This window comes from Eulemur rufifrons, chromosome 6 (assembly GCF_041146395.1).
Source record: "Eulemur rufifrons isolate Redbay chromosome 6, OSU_ERuf_1, whole genome shotgun sequence".
NCBI classification, from domain to species: domain Eukaryota; kingdom Metazoa; phylum Chordata; class Mammalia; order Primates; family Lemuridae; genus Eulemur; species Eulemur rufifrons.
In genome coordinates, this window is record NC_090988.1 from 96,168,745 (window position 1) to 96,185,837 (window position 17,093).

Here is a 17,093-nt window from a genome sequence, read left to right on the forward strand (position 1 = left end):
TAACTAGGAAAGAGGGGGGTGGAGACAGTAGATAGGAAGAGAAAAACAAGAGGCTAATAATGATATGGATTATGAGGTCCCAACGTAGCCCTTCCTAAGATGGGCATATAAAAACAGGGTCCTTTATTTGCTAATTGATCACTATATTAAACTGAACTGAAGATACAAAAGGTCTCATAATCTAGTTAGGGTAACACGAGAATACATGATATACCTACAAGATTAAACAAACATTGTTCCCTCACACTTATACATTTGCAATACTATTTGTCTACCTTGGAATGCCCTTTCTCAGTTTGTCCACTTGCTATCTACTAATCTATCAAATCTCAGTTCAATTACGATCCCCGCCCTGCCAGCTTTCCTTGACTTCCTTGGGAAGCGAAGCTGTGTAGTAGAAAACAAGAAAACAAGGTATTTGGATTGATACAGAGCTGGCTTCCATTTTAGCTGGGTGACCTTCTGTTTCCTCATTGTAAAATGGGCAGGAAACCCTCTTTGTATCAGAGATCATATATTCAAGTGGCTAGCATAAAGCCTGGCCCATGATAGGTACTCAACTGTTAATAATAATTATAAAGTAATATAATAATGCATATCAGAGCTGAGTGCAGTGGTGTGCGCCCATCGTCCCAGCTGCTCAGGAGGCTGACGTGGGAGAATCGCTTGAATCCAGGAATTTGAGGTTGTAGTATACTGTAATATCATGGTGCCTGTATTGTGTGTATTGCCACTGCACTCTAGCCTGGGCTACATAGGGACACAAAGAAAAGCATTTTAACTGGGGTGGTGTTGGCCCCCAGGTGACATTTGGCAATGACTGGAAACATTTTTGGTTGTCACGACTGGCAGGGGCATGCTACTGCCTTTTAGTGAGTAGAGGCTAAGAATGCTGCTAAACATCCTGCAATGCACAGAACAGTCTCTCACAACAAAGATCTACCTGGCCCCAAATGTTAATCGTGCTGAGGGCTAGAAACCCTGATAAGATGAAACATCCAGAATGATATCTGGAGCACGGTAAAAGAGAGGCACTCAAATGTGGTTCCCTTCCTCTTTCCATCACCACTCCTGAACAGATAGGCTATTCCTTCAAATTCTTATTGATACCTCATATTTTGTTATTGTATCTCCTTTTTTTTTTTTTGTTTTGAGACAGAGTCTCCCTCTGTCACCTAGGCTGAAGTGCAGTGGTATGATTATTGCTAACTGCAGCATCAAACTCCTGGACTCAAGTTATCTTCCTGCTTCAGCCTCCCAAGTAGCTGGGACTATAGACATGTGCCAATATGCATGGTACCTCTTCATTGTCTTCATTTTTTATTGTGGAACATGCTTTTTAATTGAAATTTTGTTGAGAAAATTGTATATTCACATGCATCCCTTTCATATATGTATATCCAGCTCTCAGCACTGTGCTAGGTTTTCCAAGTTTGTTGAAGCCAGAAAAATTTCTGTGTTGGATTTGCAGTGAATTTTCCAATGCAAACAATGTTACAGTTATCTAGATACCACTCCACATAAAATGAGTTGGTTGCACAGGTTGTAGGATTTTTCGTATCCTTTAAATACCATGTGTCTCACTGAGACTAAAATTCTTAGCCAAGTTCTCAAATGGAACCACCTATTTGTAAATTGTGTACAGGATAACCGGGAAGTAACATCAAGCCTGGAAGGAACAGACTTATGCACAGAGAAGCAGCATCAGCAGGTGGGTGCTGGCAACATTCCTGAATCTTCACTACAGTTCCATGAAATGGTTTCTCTATCCCACTTTGCAGATGATGGAACAGGTCAGAGATGTGAACTAATGTGCCTGTGTTCACGCAGCTAGTGAGTAGTGGAGCTATCTTTTTTTTTCTTTTTTTAATACAGTCTGAGTAGAAAGCCCTCATAGTTCAGGCCAAGTACTTGGTGTCTAGAGTGAGCGGTAGCCACCTGTCTCCCATTTGTCGACGTGGGAGTCTCATTACTGCCCTCCCTGGTCCCTGCCGCCACTCAGGTTGGGGATAAATAAGCCTCAGACAGGTGGGATACATCTGACAGGCCCCAACAGGCCTAGGGCCCTCCTTTCTCCATCCTCTTGTGTCTCCAAGGTTGCCAATGGCTGTCCAGATAAGTAAACCTTAGCAAGGAGATCTGCCAGCAGCCCAGATCTGGCTGAGCTGATTTTGGACTCAGACCTCAGAGGAGGGCCTCCTTCCTTCCCTTAACACATAGGTGGGAAGACATTTCAGTGTCCAAGCACTAAAACCACTCTGTCATTCTGAATATGACTGGAAGAGAGCAGGGTCACAGTCTCAGGTGGGGTTGCCATGGCATACATCCCAGTCGCATACATCTGGCTTTCCCAGCTCAGGTCCCACAGGATTTTCTAGCCCTGAGAGGGAGGAAGGGAGAGAATGTGTACATTCATGTTCCCCTGCAGAAAGCTCCCTTCTGTAATGAATAGCCCAGTGCAAACTACCCCATCGTGGATGAACATAAAGGAATTCACTGTCTGCCTCATGATATGTGAAGGAAGGAAAATTTAACTTCCAATTCTGCCAGGTGCTTTCACAGACATTATCTCATGTAATCTGTAACTCCTCTGTGAAGTGGATGTTATTACCCCATTATTATCCCATTTTGTAGATGGGGGAAATTGTGGTTAGGTAATATGCCCAAAAGCAGTGTCAAAGTTTGAGCCCAAGTCGATCTGACTCCAAATACCATGCTTTACTCATTAAGCCCATTGCTTATCAACTGAGAACAGCCCAAGTCGCTACTATTGCAATGAGTTACAGAAAGCCGTCAGTGTACCGTGCGCGCAAAACAGTCATGGAAGTCCGCGAGGTAGGTCAGGGCTTATATTTAGTTCACTGTACGGGCTTGGGCAGGATACGAGGTGCCGAATGAGCAGAGCCCTGGAGTCCGGAGCTTGCACGGGGTGTTCAGCCCGGTCAGAAGTCCCCTCGGCTTGCAGAGAACACCCACCCGGAGCCCCATTTATCCCTTCCGGAAGGGGAAGTGTTAAGTGATGTTGGAGAGGTAGGTTGAGCAGGAATACTAAGCCAGACACCAAATTCGCGAAAATGCAAGTGCTAGGAAACTCAGGAGCTGACGAGACCAAGGGCGTGGGGATGCCCTCCTAGAGAATATGCGTATTAAACGTATGCCAAAGCGTACACAAAATTCGCAAGAACTGTTGCTTTAAGAAGCGCGCATCTTTAGCGTCACATGACCCCGACAGGTTCTTTACCGCACGGTTCGCACTGGCCAATCACGTAGCGGGAAGCCTACTGGAGGGCGGGAACTTCGCAAGGCGCCCACTGATTGGCTGTGCTCGTGGAGGGCGTGGCCTGGGCTCCGAGCGAGGGAATCAGCGTGAGCTGGTGGAGTGGGAGCTGCCGCCGCCGCCGCTGGCGTCTCGGTAGCCGCTTTCGCCACGCCGGAGCTCTCAGGTGAGGAAGTCTTGCCCGGGCTCAGGGACTCCCATTTCCATTGCGGGCCGCTCACTCACCATTCTCGGCGCCCACTCCGCGGGAGCCCGCCCCTTTCACTGACCGCGTGACCCAAGTTTTTGACCCCTGACCTTGTCTACCCCACCCCCTCTGGATCTGCGGTGAGCAAGGCTGGGTGGGAGGATGCGCATCCCCGAGACCTGCAGAGGTCAGTTCCCACGCTTCCTTACCGGTGTGACTAGTGGTTGAGGAGGCGGAGGAGAGCAGGCTGAGGAGGGGGAGACCTTGGTTAGAGTGTGGACTTCGTGAGGTCTTAATATGGGCACATAATAGGGAAACTCGCTCCGCGCCTTCTGCGTGCGCAAGACTTAATGCTCCCATTTTACAGAGCCGGAAACTGCACCTTAGCAATACCTGTTGGCGGGTCTAGGGTCACCGAGTGGTGGGTGTTGCCAGCGCCGAGTCTTTAGGCTGCGATTCAGGCCTTGTTCTCCACACAGTTGGCCGCTCCTGAATGCGGTGTAGTGTGATGATTAGGAGCAAGGGTTTGAGTTCCTGCTCCCTACTTACTTGCCTTAGTGCTTACTGGATGATCTTGGACACGTCACGTAACGTTTAACATCTCTGAGCTTTGGTTTCCTTGCCTGTAAAATAGACAATATACCATAATACTTTCCTTATTGACGAAGATACAATGAGGTAACCCATATAAAGCACTTAGCTGAGTACTTCAAGCGTAGCGCTATACTTAGTTCTTTCAGCAAGTGTTTATTAAGGGTATATTATGTGTTGACATTGTGCTCGACACTGGGTATGCAAAGGTAAGCAAACAGACATGGTTCCTTGCCGGCATGGGGCTTACAGTCTGGTGGGGCAGTAGGTGTTAATCAAAAAGGTACACAGGTATGTAATTGCAAACTTCTATAATTGTTTTGAAGGCAGAGGATGGGGACATTAGGGATCTGGGAAGACTTCCCTGAGCAAGTCACATGTGAACTGAGATCTGAAGGAGCGAGTGGGAATTCGCTGGACAAAGGGATTGTTGTGGGTGGAGGACTAGGAGGAGAGAGTTCCAAGTGGAGGAAACACAATGTACAAAGGTCCTGAAATAAGTGTTTTTGAGGAAATGAAAGGAGGCCACAGGTGGGAACGCAGAACACAAGGGAGAGCGTGGTAAGAGGTGTAGTGGAAGTAGGCAGCATATGCAGAGCCCCTGGAGCTATTTATTCCAGAGCCAATGGGGAGCCATTGGGAGTGATGCCGTGGAGAGGCCTGGTAGGATGTCCACTGGATCTAGGGATGTGGGTCGTTGTGGAGCTGGGCCTTGCTGCTGCTGGTGCCGACGCTTCACGTTGGCATGTGTGGGCCTACTTGCCAATGGTGGTGTGCATTGTTGGAGTCAGTCATCAGCTGCTGCTTTTGTTGGGTTCTTACTCTGCCATATTCTGTGAACAGAACAGGGTCACACATTTAGGCCTTGCAGCCAAACTGGGGAAGACCATACACATGGGCATGTGACAGTCCCAGATGGCATTTGGGACAGAAGACCTCAGAGACTGGATTCATCTTAAGAAAGAGGAGGGGGAGGGCATGTGGAATAGGGAGGGAGCAAGCCTGAGCAAGGCGTGGTGATGGGTCATAGGTGAGGCTGGAAGACACTGGCTGGTCCTGTGGGGAGGAGGGCTCAGGTTCAACAGCTGAGGGGATTTGGGGCCAGATGAAGAATGTCAAACCTGGGAGTTTGAACTTTCTTTTTGTAAGCAGTATTGAAGATTTTTGAGCAAGGAAATGTCAGAGTAAAAGTAGTGTTTCCATCAAAGTGTAGTGAATAGTGATTGTAGTAAGAATCAGAAGGAAGACGACGTGCAATTTTTGTTTATAATTAATGGTGGTGACATCTTCCATTGGTGTACTGTTCTAGTCCCTTACTTTCTTATTCATCATCTCATATTATCCTTGCAGCAACCCTATGAGTTAGAAGGGGCAGGGATTATTGTGCCCATTTTACAATTTAGGGCTCAGACTGATGAAGGTCTTGGCCAAATTTACATAGTAAGTGGCAGGGCAAGGCCTACCTCTGTGAACCCTAATGCCAGGTGCTTTCTCTGGATTCACTGTTGTCTGCCCACTGGCCAGTGTGTATACTTCTCTGAGCCTCAGTTTCCTCATCTGGGTGCCCAGAGCTCCTTGTTTGGGAACTCTGCAGCAAGAGCAGCAAGACTGGTCATGTGTTTTGAGTCACTCTCCTGAGGGAGACTGAGTTAGCATTTCGAACCTTCCCTCCCAACTCTCAGCTCCACTGGGGCCATGTCGGAGCGAGAAGAGCGGCGCTTTGTGGAGATTCCTCGTGAGTCGGTCCGGCTCATGGCGGAGAGCACAGGCCTAGAGCTGAGTGACGAGGTGGCAGCCCTGCTCGCAGAGGACGTGTGCTACCGTCTCAGGGAGGCCACGCAGGTACGTTCCCTCAATCCCCAATACTGCCAGTTCTCCTTGTTCCTACCTTTTTACCAACCTTCTCCCCCACTGCTTGATTCAACAAGCACACACTGGGCACCTACTCCATGCTTTGAGGGCATACGGTGTAGGCGCTCCATGCCTTTCAGAGCTCCCCTTCTAGCTCTCTGGCTTATAGCAAACAAAGTGCTTGCCGGGCATCATCTCACGTGCTCCTCACAACAGCCCTGTTGGCAGGCAGAGTAGGTGGATATTCACGTTCTGCACATGAGAAACTGAGGCACAGAATGGGGATGTGACACCGGGGGGTTGTTTGTACAAGCGCAGAGCTGGCATCCAGGCTTTCTGATTGCTGGTGTGGTGTCCTCTTTCCTCCTCCCGAGTCTGGCCCACCCCATGTAGGGGTTCCCACACCCCTGCTCGCCATCCCCTGACTCTGGCTTCTGTTCTTCCTTCCCAGAATAGCTCTCAGTTCATGAAGCACACCAAACGGCGGAAGCTGACAGTTGAGGACTTCAACAGAGCCCTCAGATGGAGCAGTGTGGAGGTGAGTGGAGCGCAGGCCACAGAGGGCTCAGGTGGCACGAGCCCACCCTATTCTGTATCCAGCTCAGGGCCAGTGATGTGGCGAGACACCAAGACCAAACTCATACACAAGGGAAGCCCACAGCGCGAGGAGGCCAGGTGCCAGGTGCTGGGCCCCGTGCACAGGGCTGTGAGTTCAGCAAAGAGGGAGAGGAGGCCCTGGAGGTTAGGGAATTCTTGGAAGAGGTGGGACTTGAGCTGGGCCTTAAAGAGTGGTGAAGAACTTGAGCTTGGCTTAAACTAGGACAAGAGGAAAAGAGGGCATTCTGGGTAAGAGAGGAGTTCAAGCAAAAGTGTGGGTGTTAGGATGTCCTAGTAGTTATTTTTGGGACAAGGAGTTGAGGAATGAAGGTCATGTTTAGACGAGAGTAGTGAGTTTTCAAAATTGGGTGAGTGTGAATGAGGAGGACCAGCAGCTTGGGTCTGGGGCTCAGGACCCGTGCAGTTACATGAGGAGGGATCATGTTCTACCCCTTGACCCAGTGAGTCATGGATGCTCCAGCCAAGTTCCAAATGGTGGCTCTGAGCTCCAGGCTTCCCCCACTTCTCTTGGGTCTTCTGTGCTTCTCTCAAACATAGCAAACATAGGCTCCCTGCCCTGGTCGGTAGAGCCCCATCCTGGATCCTGGCTACCTGTTTCCTCCCTAGATTCAGGCTGCTCTCCAATCCTCTTTTTTCTCAGGCTGTGTGTGGTTATGGATCCCAGGAGGCACTGCCCCTGCGCCCTGCCAGGGAGGGTGAGCTCTACTTTCCTGAGGACCGAGAGGTGAACCTGGTGGAGCTGGCTCTGGCCACCAACATCCCCAAAGGCTGTGCTGAGACGGCTGTCAGAGGTGGCTGCCAGGGTCCTGCATGGGGTGGGGACCAGAGCTGAGCCATCAGAAGAGTGGTGATGGGATGACTGGAGGGAGGAGCAGAACTTGAAGGAGTAGGTGGTGCTCTAAGGGGCAAAACCCCATGCTGACACATCTCTCTGCTCTGGTTCTAGTTCATGTCTCCTACTTGGATGGCAAAGGGAACCTGGCACCTCAAGGATCAGGTAAGGGTGCTGGGCACAGTGGCTCACGCCTATAATCCTGGCACTCTGGGAGGCCAAGGCAGGAGGATCGCCTGAGGTCAGAAGTTGAGACCAGCCTGAGCCACATAGTGAGACACCCCATCTCCACAAAAAATAGAAAAATTAGCCAGGCATGGCGGTGTGACCTGTAGTCCTAGCTACTCAGGAGGCTGAGGCAGGAGGATCATTTGAGCCCAGGAGTTTGAGGTTGCAGTGAGCTATGACGATGCCACTGCACTCTAGCTCAGGCAACAGAGCAAGACTCTGTCTCAAAAAAAAAAAAAAAATTAGGATCAGGTAAGGGGTAGTGTAGGGAATGGTCCCTCTGGATGGACTTTGCTCCCTTAGGTGCTGAGGGTGGTGCCTCTGTGCCTCTGGGCCTGCCTCTGACGAGTGTTTACTACTGCCTGCCTTGTACCGTGTCCTGAGTGGGCACTGGTCCCTGCCCAGAGGGCTCGGAGTTGGAGATGGGAGCCCAGACCTGTAACCGGTCATGACGCAGTGTGTTAGATGCTAGAATGGAAGTCTTGGCATCATGCTGGGGTCCCTGAGGGGAGGTGTCTCACCTCCAGGGTATGCTTAGCAGAGCTTCACAGAGCCTGAGGCTTGCGGGAATCCACGTGGCAGAGGGTGGGTAGGAGCCAGTGGATAGAGCACAGAGGTACGCAGAGCCTGCGTGGTTAGGGCTGAGCAGGCTGCTGAGAGCAGTGGGAGTCTCTGTGCCCTGGCTGTCCCGTCCGAATAGCTCCTTGTGGATGCGTGTGGGGGTGGCGGTTGTGGGGAGCAGGCTGGGGAGGCTGGGAGAGAGCCAGCTGTCCACCGTTCCCGCTTCCCGCCCGTCCTCTCTCAGTGCCCAGCGCCGTGTCCTCCCTGACGGACGACCTTCTCAAGTACTATCAGCAGGTGACTCGGGCTGTGCTAGGGGATGATCCCCAGCTGATGAAGGTGAGCGAGTGGGCCCAAGTTGGGGGCACAAAGTTGGACTTTTAAATTCCCATGAACTTGAATATGCCTATTTCCTGTCCTCTCCAGACTGATGGACTGAGGTGAGTGGAAGCTGCTCTCAGCTGGGAGTGGTGTTCTAAGGTTAGCCCTCCTGTGGGGGCTCAGGGGATCAGTCTCCTTACACCTTCATTCTGGAGCCCACTCTCTGGGGTTTCTATTGATTGGGGCCAAATGGGGCATCCACACTGCAGCCTTTATTTGTCTGGACTTGGGAAGGAGAGAGGGAAAATAGAGGGGCCAGGTCCGGGTGCCCAGCCAGGCTGCTCTGAGACACCTGCTCTTTGGCTCTTGGTCCCTAGGCCTCACACTGGCCCCTGCTGCTTTAGTCTCTGGGCTCCAGAGGGCCTGGCCTGCTGGGTACCACCCATAATCAGTCCTCTCCTGTCCAGAGTCAGATGAGGGCTGGTTTGGTGGTTTGCTCAGTCATGTGACTGCTCCCATGTGAGAGTTTATATGTTGCATGTCTTCACATGTCTGGCTGCTGCTATTTCTCTTGCAAAATTAGGAATGATGCTAGCATACATTCCTGCCTTCAAAACTTGGCTCCTGCTCCCCAGACACAGTGCAGGTGGCTGGCTGTGGGCCTGGAAGCTGAGCTGCTTCCTCACTGGTCTTTTGTCTGATTTCACAGCTGCTAGGCTGACGATCTTTATCCAGAGGACTTTTGAGGGCACAGGTGATGGAGGTTCAGGGCTTTTACTCACTCTTTTTTTCTCCTTATAAAAGCCATACCAATATATGTTTATTGTAGAATTACATACACTACAAAAACATAGAAAGTGGAAATACTCCTATTCCTCTCCCCTTTTTTATTCTATGTATACACTATTATTAGTATAAACCTAAGTGGTATTATATTAAACATCTGGTTTTATAACTTGCTTTTTTCAATTAAAAATATGTTGGATATTTAGATTTATTCATTTTTGTTATTACAGATAGTGCTGTGTGTGGGTATATGTATGAGTGGGTTTCTGTGGGTTAAATTTATAGAATTGCTGGGCCGGGCGCAGTGGCTCACACCTGTAATCCTAGCACTCTGGGAGGCTGAGGTAGGAGGATCACTTGAGCTGAGGGGTTCGAGACCAGCCTGAGCAAGAACGAGACCCCGTCTCTACTAAAAATAGAAAGAAATCATATGGATAGCTAAAAATATATAGAAAAATTAGCTGGGCATGGTGGCGCATGCCTGTAGTCCCAGCTACTTGGCAGGCTGAGGCAGGAGGATCGCTTGAGCCTGGGAGTTTGAGGTTGCTGTGAGCTAGGCTGACGACACAGCACTCTAGCCCAGGCAACAGAGCGAGAGACTGTCTCAAAAAAAAAAAAGTAGAATTGCTAGATCAAAGAGTATGAACATTTAAAATTGTAATACGTGAATACAGTGGTAAACTGCCCTCCAGAACAATATGGCAGTTTATACTCAGGGCTGGTGGATCCAGTGCAGTCTGGGCCCTTCCTTTTAGGTCGCTCTCCAGGACTTGCAGACGAATTCCAAGATTGCAGCGCTCCTGCCTTACTTTGTTTATGTGGTCAGTGGGGTAAGTGACCAGGCTGGGGCAGGGAGAATGTTTTGTGGGGAGGAGTTGACACAGCAGTGTGTAGCGCTCATGGCAGGTGCTGGCAGAATGGTGGGCTCCAGCCTGCCCCCTGACTAGCTTACGTCCCCCTAAGCTACCTTCTTCTACCAACAGGTAAAATCTGTAAGCCATGACCTGGAGCAGCTGCACCGGCTTCTGCAGGTGGCACGGAGCCTAGTTCGGAATCCACACCTCTGCCTGGGACCCTACGTCCGCTCCCTGGTGGGCAGTGTCCTCTACTGTGTCCTGGAGCCACTGGCTGCCTCCATCAACCCCCTGAATGACCACTGGACTCTGCGGGATGGGGCTGCCCTCCTGCTCAGCCACATATTCTGGTAGCCACTAGGCCTAGAGCGGAGCAAAGGGTGGGACTGCTGCAGAGCTGAGTGGGTTGGGGTAGAGGGATGGGGTGAAGCCTCTGGCTTCTGTGTTGAGAGGATGGGGAATCTCTTCCCTTAGAGCTTCCTAGCTGGTGTGCTGTGGCACACTGGGATTCTAGAAATGGATTACAAATATGCTGAGGTATTGGTTCTTCAGCCCTAACTTCCTGGGCCAGTCACCTTTGGCAGCCTCATTCATAAACCCCAGCGCACCCTAGTGTGCCAGACAAATGCTGTTCTTGTGTGCTGTGTCTTGTGCTCAGTTGGGCAGTGCCAAGTCTCATTCCCCTCCCTGACTGAATATTGCTCCCACAGGACTCATGGGGACCTTGTAAGTGGCCTCTATCAGCAGATCCTGCTGTCCCTGCAGAAGGTGCTGGCAGACCCTGTGCGGCCTCTCTGCTCTCACTATGGAGCTGTGGTGGGGCTGCATGCTCTTGGCTGGAAGGTGAGGACCCTGGCCTTTCTCACAGACGGAGCCATAAGAGCTCTTATTGTGTTAGAAAAATAGGATGTGTTTTTTATCATAAAAATGATAAATGCTTGCTGCCACTATGTACTAAATTCTTGCTTTAGGCCAGGCTTAGTGATAGCTTTAACTTTTTGTTTTTGTGTTTGAGACATGGTCTTGCTCTGTCACCCAGGCTAGATAGAGTGCAGTGCTGTCGTCATAGTTCACTGCAACCTTGAACTCCTGGGCTCAAGCAGTGTTCCCACCTGAGCTTCCCAAGTCACTGGGAATACAGGTGAGTGCCATAGTACCCAGCTATTTTTACATTTTTTGTCGAGATGGGTTCTTGCTATGTTGCCCAGGTTGGCCTCCAACTCTTGGCCTGACATGATCATCCGCCTCAGTCTCCCAAAGTGCTGGGATTGTTGACTTGAGGCCAGGAATTCGAGACCAGCCTGGACAGCATACCAATACCCCCATCTCTACAAAAAATTTAAAAATTAGCTGGGTGTGGTGGTGCTCACCTGTAGTGCCAGCTATTCAGGAGGCTGAGGTTAGAGTACTGCTTAAGCCCAGGAGTTCAAGGCTGCAGTCAGCTATGATTATGCCGGTGCACTCCAGCCTGCGTGACAGAGCAAGACTGTCTCTAAAATTAAAAAAAAATTACTTTGTATTCTTAGTTTTATCATTAATTTATATTGAACTTTTATGAATTGCTTTTTCTGCATCCTTTGAAATGATTATAAGGTTTTTCTACTTTTGTCTGCCAATGTGACTAATTATAGATTTTCCAGTATTAATAGTAAACCATCTTTACAATTCTAGGATAAACTCAATTTGGTCAAGGTATAGTCTTTTTTTTTTTTTTTTACGGCTCCCTCCCTCCCCTCAATCATGGTATAGTCTTTAAAAAAACCCAATATCTTTATTAGAATATAATGTATTTTTATATACTGTAGTCTTGTGTTTGCTAAATTTTAAAAGGATTTAACTATATTCATGAATGAAATCAGTCATAAGTTTCCTCTCATGTACTGTCCTTGTCTGTTTTTTTTTTTTATTTTTAAAACGTTTTAGCAAATTTTTTTTTTTTTTTTTTTTTTATGAGACAGAGTCTCACTCTGTTGCCCTGGGTAGAGTGCAGTGGTGTCACAGTAGCTGACCTCAAACTGCTGGGCTCAAGAGAGCCTCCTGCTTCAGCCTCCGAAGTAGCTGGGACTACAGGCGCATGCCATGATGCCCGGCTAATTTTTCTATTTTTAGTAGAGACGGGGTCTCACTCTTGCTCAGGCTGGTCTCTAACTCCTGAGCTCAAGCAATCCTCCTGCCTTGGCCTCCCAGAGTGCTAGGATTACAGGCGTGAGCCACCATGCCCAGTCCTTGTCTGGTTTTAGTATCAGAGTTATACTGGCCTCAGAACAAGATGAGGAGGGATTTTTTATATTTGTTTTTATAAAATTGAGACCATCTTTTCTCCATGTAGACCATTGTAAATCTTGACATGTTTTTTTTGTAGTTAATTTTTTTTTTTTTTTTTTTTTTTTTGAGACAGAGTCTCACTCTGTTGCCCAGGCTAGAGTGAGTGCCGTGGCGTCAGCCGAGCTCACAGCAACCTCAAACTCCTGAGCTCAAGGGATCCTCCTGTCTCAGCCTCCCGAGTAGCTGGAATTACAGGCATGCACCACCATGCCCGGCTAATTTTTTCTATATATATTTTTAGCTGTCCATATAATTTCTTTCTATTTTTAGTAGAGATGGGGTCTCGCTCTTGCTCAGGCTGGTCTCGAACTCCTGAGCTCAAACGATCCGCCCACCTCGGCCTCCCAGAGTGCTAGGATTACAGGCGTGAGCCACCTTGCCCGGCCTTGTAGTTAATTTTTAACTACTGTTTCAGTGTCTTTCATAGTTACAGAATTATTTAAATTTTTATACTATTTTTGAGTCAGCAGTAAATTACACTTTTCTGGGAGTTTCACAATTTTGTCAACATTTTCAAATGTTTATGCTGGGGATGAATGACCAAAGAACTCTGCCTTATCCATCAAAGCTCATCACAAATGTCATCTTCTCTGTGAATTCTTAATTGTTTTCCCCCAAACTAATCACAGGATTTAAAATTGTATAATTGGAGTCCAAGTTTCTGATTGGTGGTTTTTGTGCAGATGGTCCCAACTGAGTCCCAATGTACATATATGTGAGGCCAGTATTTGTACTGGATAGCAATGTGCAAACTGTAAATTGCTTTGTTGTTAGCAACAGACATTACTTAGCCCGTTAGCCCTTGGCACATATGGCAGTGATAGTGGGGTCACTTTTTATTGTCTGTTTTTGTCCCATGTCTTTATCCCTAGTGCTTACCAAAGGCTTGGGCATACAGGAGGTTCCCAATAAATGTTGGTTGAACATGCCATCCAGGGAATTTAGGAAGATTGAGCCTTGTCTAGGATCAGATAAAAGTAGGTCTTTAAGGGGAAAGGGTTCCTGAGAGGCAGTAAGCAACAAAGAGGTGTTTACTGCATTCATTCTCTTCCAGGCAGTAGAGCGAGTCCTGTACCCACACCTGTCCACTTACTGGACAAACCTGCAGGCTGTGCTGGATGATTATTCAGTATCTAATGCCCAGGTCAAAGCAGATGGGCACAAAGTCTATGGAGCCATTCTGGTGAGTGCCAGTCCCTTCCCTGTTTGATCTCAGCTACTCATCGGGCTCACTTTGGAATAGTTGGTGGGCCCAGGTTCCTCCCAGTTCTTGTCTATCCTAGTCCCCTACTCTTATAGGTGGCCGTGGAGCGACTGCTGAAGATGAAGGCCCAGGCAGCAGAGCCCAACAGGAGTAGCCAAAGCGGCAGGGGGTGCCGGCGGCGTCCTGACGACCTGCCTTGGGACAGCCTTCTCCTGCAAGAGTCTCCCTCCGGGGGCGGTGCAGAGCCAGGCTTTGGGTCTGGACTCCCGCTGCCACCAGGGGGCGCGGGGCCGGAGGACCCTTCTCCTTCGGTGACTCTGGCGGACATCTACCGGGAGCTCTACGCCTTCTTCGGTGACAGTCTGGCAACTCGCTTCGGCACAGGCCAGCCCGCGCCCACGGCCCCGCGGCCGCCCGGGGACAAGAAGGAGCCGGCGGCCGCCCCGGACTCGGTGCGGAAGATGCCCCAACTGACCGCCAACGCCATGGTCAGCCCTCACGGCGACGAGAGCCCTCGAGGAGGCGGCGGCGGCCCGCCGTCGGCTTCCGCGCCCGCCGCCTCTGAGAGCAGGCCGCTGCCGCGTGTGCACCGGGCGCGGGGGGCGCCCCGCCAGCAGGGTCCCGGCGCCGGCACCCGCGACGTCTTCCAGAAGAGCCGCTTCGCCCCGCGCGGCGCCCCCCACTTCCGGTTTATCATCGCCGGGCGGCAGGCCGGGAGGCGCTGCCGCGGCCGCCTTTTCCAGACTGCCTTCCCCGCGCCTTACGGGCCCAGCCCGGCCTCCCGCTACGTGCAGAAGCTGCCCATGATCGGCCGCACCGGCCGCCCCGCCCGCCGCTGGGCGCTCTCGGACTACTCGCTGTACCTGCCGCTGTGAGCGGCGCGCGCCCCGCCTCTGTAAATAAAGCCCGCCCGGAAGTGACGTGTCCGTGCTCGTGGTCGCGCCGGATGAGGCGGGGCTTGGGCGGTTGGCTCCCGCCGCGGCGCTTCCTGCTGGCTGGGGCGCCATGGCGCTGCCCTGGCTGCAGCGCGTCGAGCTCGTGCTCTTTGCTGCCGCCTTCCTGTGCGGGGCCGTGGCGGCCGCGGCGCTGACCCGGACCCAGGTGCGGCTGCGGGGCGGGGCCGGCCTGGGGGCCGGGGCGGGCAGGCTGGGGGGCTGGCTGATCCTGACTTGGAGAAGCCACTGCCGCTTTTTGGCTCCGCTTGCTGCTGCTAGGAGCTGTGAGGCCTGGCGGGCGCCAGCCAGCAGCTGAAATGCAGCGACGTTAATCCCACTCTAGTCCGCCGACCAGCTCATACTTCGAAGTCGTTCGCTCTCCAAAGGGACAAGTTGTCAGGAATGTGTTACAGCACCAGTCGAGCCTGGTGGCTCCTGCATAGCCTTACCCTGGTTATGAAACAGAAGTTGGCCCAGGCCCTGCCTTCATCTGTTAAATCAGAAGCCATTGTGCTTAACTATGCTGAGGAATAAAGCATAGTGAAGAGGCGATGATTAAGCCACAACATGATTGCAACACAACGTGTTAAGTGATAAAATAGCGATGTAGAAAACGCTTCCGTAAAGGCAGAAACCAGTAATTTACATTGAATGTTTACTCCAGCCAGCCAGTCTTGTTAATAAACACGCGTTGATTTAATCCCCATAAAGCAAGCACTAGTATATCTATTGCAGATTAGGAATCATCGGAGATAGTTACTTGTTGGCTACACAAGATCTGAATTTACTGTAGGATTTCTGCAGAGGGGAGACCAGAACTTGTGAAGCTTCTATTAAAGCCTATTTCCTGATCTTTTTTTGCCACTGCAGCTGTGATTCCCCAACGGGCCCTCTCCTCCAATCTTCCTGTCCCCTAAGTAGGAATTGACAAAGCACAAGTAACTTAGTGGTCCTGGCCTAGGTTATCCCTAACACTGGCCATGAGCCTGCATCCAGAGGCACTAACCTGAAATCTAGGACTCAACAGCTTCTCTTCACAGGGTTCCTTCAGGGGCAGCTGTCCACTGTATGGTGTGGCTGCCCTGAATGGCTCCTCCCTGGCCTTATCCCACCCGTCTGCCCCATCCCTCTGCTACTTTGTAGCTGGGGCCTCTGGTCTCCTGGCCCTCTACTGCCTCCTGCTTCTGCTCTTCTGGGTCTACAGCAGCTGCATCGAGGACTCCCACAGGTGACGTGCCCCACCCTGAGGGTCAAGGGCTAAGGTGGGATGTGTCCATCTCTGCCACAAGGCTTGCTCTTTCCCCCTCACAGAGGTCCTGTAGGGCTCCGCATTGCATTGGTCATCTCAGCTATAGCCATCTTCCTGGTCTTAGTGTCTGCCTGTATCCTTCGATTTGGCACCAGTTCCCTCTGCAACTCCATCGTCTCCCTGAACAATACAATTAGGTAATGGCAGAGGGAGGGATGCCTGGCTGGGACTGTCTACCTTCCCTCTGCAGAGTGGGTCCTATTAACTTCTCTTTTTATCCCCATCAGTTGCTCTCACCTAAAAGGGTACTTGGGCACAGGTGTGTATGTCTCCCTTTTCTCACAACTGTCTCTCTGACCTCACAGCTGCTCTGAAGCCCAGAAAATTCCATGGACACCCCCTGGAACAGCTCTGCAATTTTACTCCAATCTACACAATGCTGAAGTGAGGCCCTGGGAAATGAAAGACTGGATGGAGACCCAAAGATACATAGATATTCATTTTAAGTATTTTGTACTGTAAAGGCCCTCACCTGTGTTATTATGGGCTTGGCCTAGCAGTAAGAGACTTGAGAGAAGCTTAGGGGCTTGTCAGCCTGACACCAGATAAGAAAGAAAGGTGTGGGTGGGAAGTACCGGATCTGAGATGACTCCATTCCTCACACTCCTGTTCCTGTCTCCCACAGACCTCTTCTTGGGTGAATCTGGTACTGTGGTGTGTGGTCTTGGTGCTCCAGGTCATGCAGTGGAAGTCTGAAGCTACCCCATACCGGCCTCTGGAGAGGGGGGACCCTGAGTGGAGCTCTGAGACAGATGCTCTCGTTGGGCCACACCTTTCCCATTCCTGAAGAGTAACCAGAGCGCTTCCTGCAGCCAAAGACTCCAAGCCCAAGTGCCTGCAATCCTCTTGCCCCCACATTGCCCCGTTTATGCTGGGAGCCTCCATTTTCCCTCCACGAGGGAAACATGATGACAGGCGGCCCCCCCCCCCACCTCTCTTCCCATAGCTGTTTTTGTACCAAAATATTATTACGTTCTTCATCTTGGTACTGAGTTCTTGATATTAAAGCAGTAAATGGGAGGAAGGAGGAAAGGCTAAACAGACATGGCTGGAAGTTCAGATGTACTGTCAGGCAGCAGCCCTTGCTTGGAATGACTGCTCCTTTATTTGTTGTTAATGAGTCTTGGGCCCCCTTGCATGAGCCTGGTTGTCGCCCCATCCCTCAGGTTTAGTTTTTGTCTCCCTCTGGGAGAGGCAAGTGACCTGAGGTGGTT

General features: G+C 50.5%; 2 protein-coding genes across 6 annotated transcripts; both read left to right on the forward strand.

Annotated features, from left to right (window-relative positions):
• The first annotated feature begins 3,354 nt into the window (after positions 1–3,354).
• Positions 3,355–14,596, forward strand: TAF6L (TATA-box binding protein associated factor 6 like). 2 transcript variants are annotated; one of them, XM_069471507.1, is made up of 11 exons: positions 3,355–3,443; positions 5,738–5,897; positions 6,358–6,444; positions 7,165–7,315; positions 7,471–7,521; positions 8,390–8,484; positions 10,008–10,082; positions 10,236–10,456; positions 10,817–10,949; positions 13,486–13,614; positions 13,731–14,596. In XM_069471507.1, exons 2-11 carry the CDS (start codon positions 5,751–5,753, stop codon positions 14,508–14,510), a joined length of 1,869 nt encoding a protein of 622 aa, XP_069327608.1. In that variant the 5' UTR covers positions 3,355–3,443; positions 5,738–5,750; the 3' UTR covers positions 14,511–14,596. The 2 variants fall into 2 exon arrangements, with proteins under 2 accessions (XP_069327608.1, XP_069327609.1); XM_069471508.1 differs by lacking the exon at positions 3,355–3,443 and adding an exon at positions 3,615–3,651.
• TMEM179B (transmembrane protein 179B) lies at positions 14,596–17,020 on the forward strand. 4 transcript variants are annotated; one of them, XM_069471509.1, is made up of 5 exons: positions 14,596–14,736; positions 15,611–15,798; positions 15,882–16,016; positions 16,185–16,263; positions 16,505–16,666. In XM_069471509.1, the coding sequence occupies exons 1-5, from the start codon at positions 14,641–14,643 to the stop codon at positions 16,664–16,666; spliced, it is 660 nt and encodes a 219-aa protein (XP_069327610.1). In that variant the 5' UTR covers positions 14,596–14,640. The 4 variants fall into 4 exon arrangements, with proteins under 4 accessions (XP_069327610.1, XP_069327611.1, XP_069327613.1 ...); XM_069471510.1 differs by having other exon boundaries at positions 15,882–15,971; positions 16,182–16,263; XM_069471512.1 differs by lacking the exon at positions 16,185–16,263 and having other exon boundaries at positions 16,505–17,020.
• Positions 17,021–17,093: the final 73 nt, after the last annotated feature.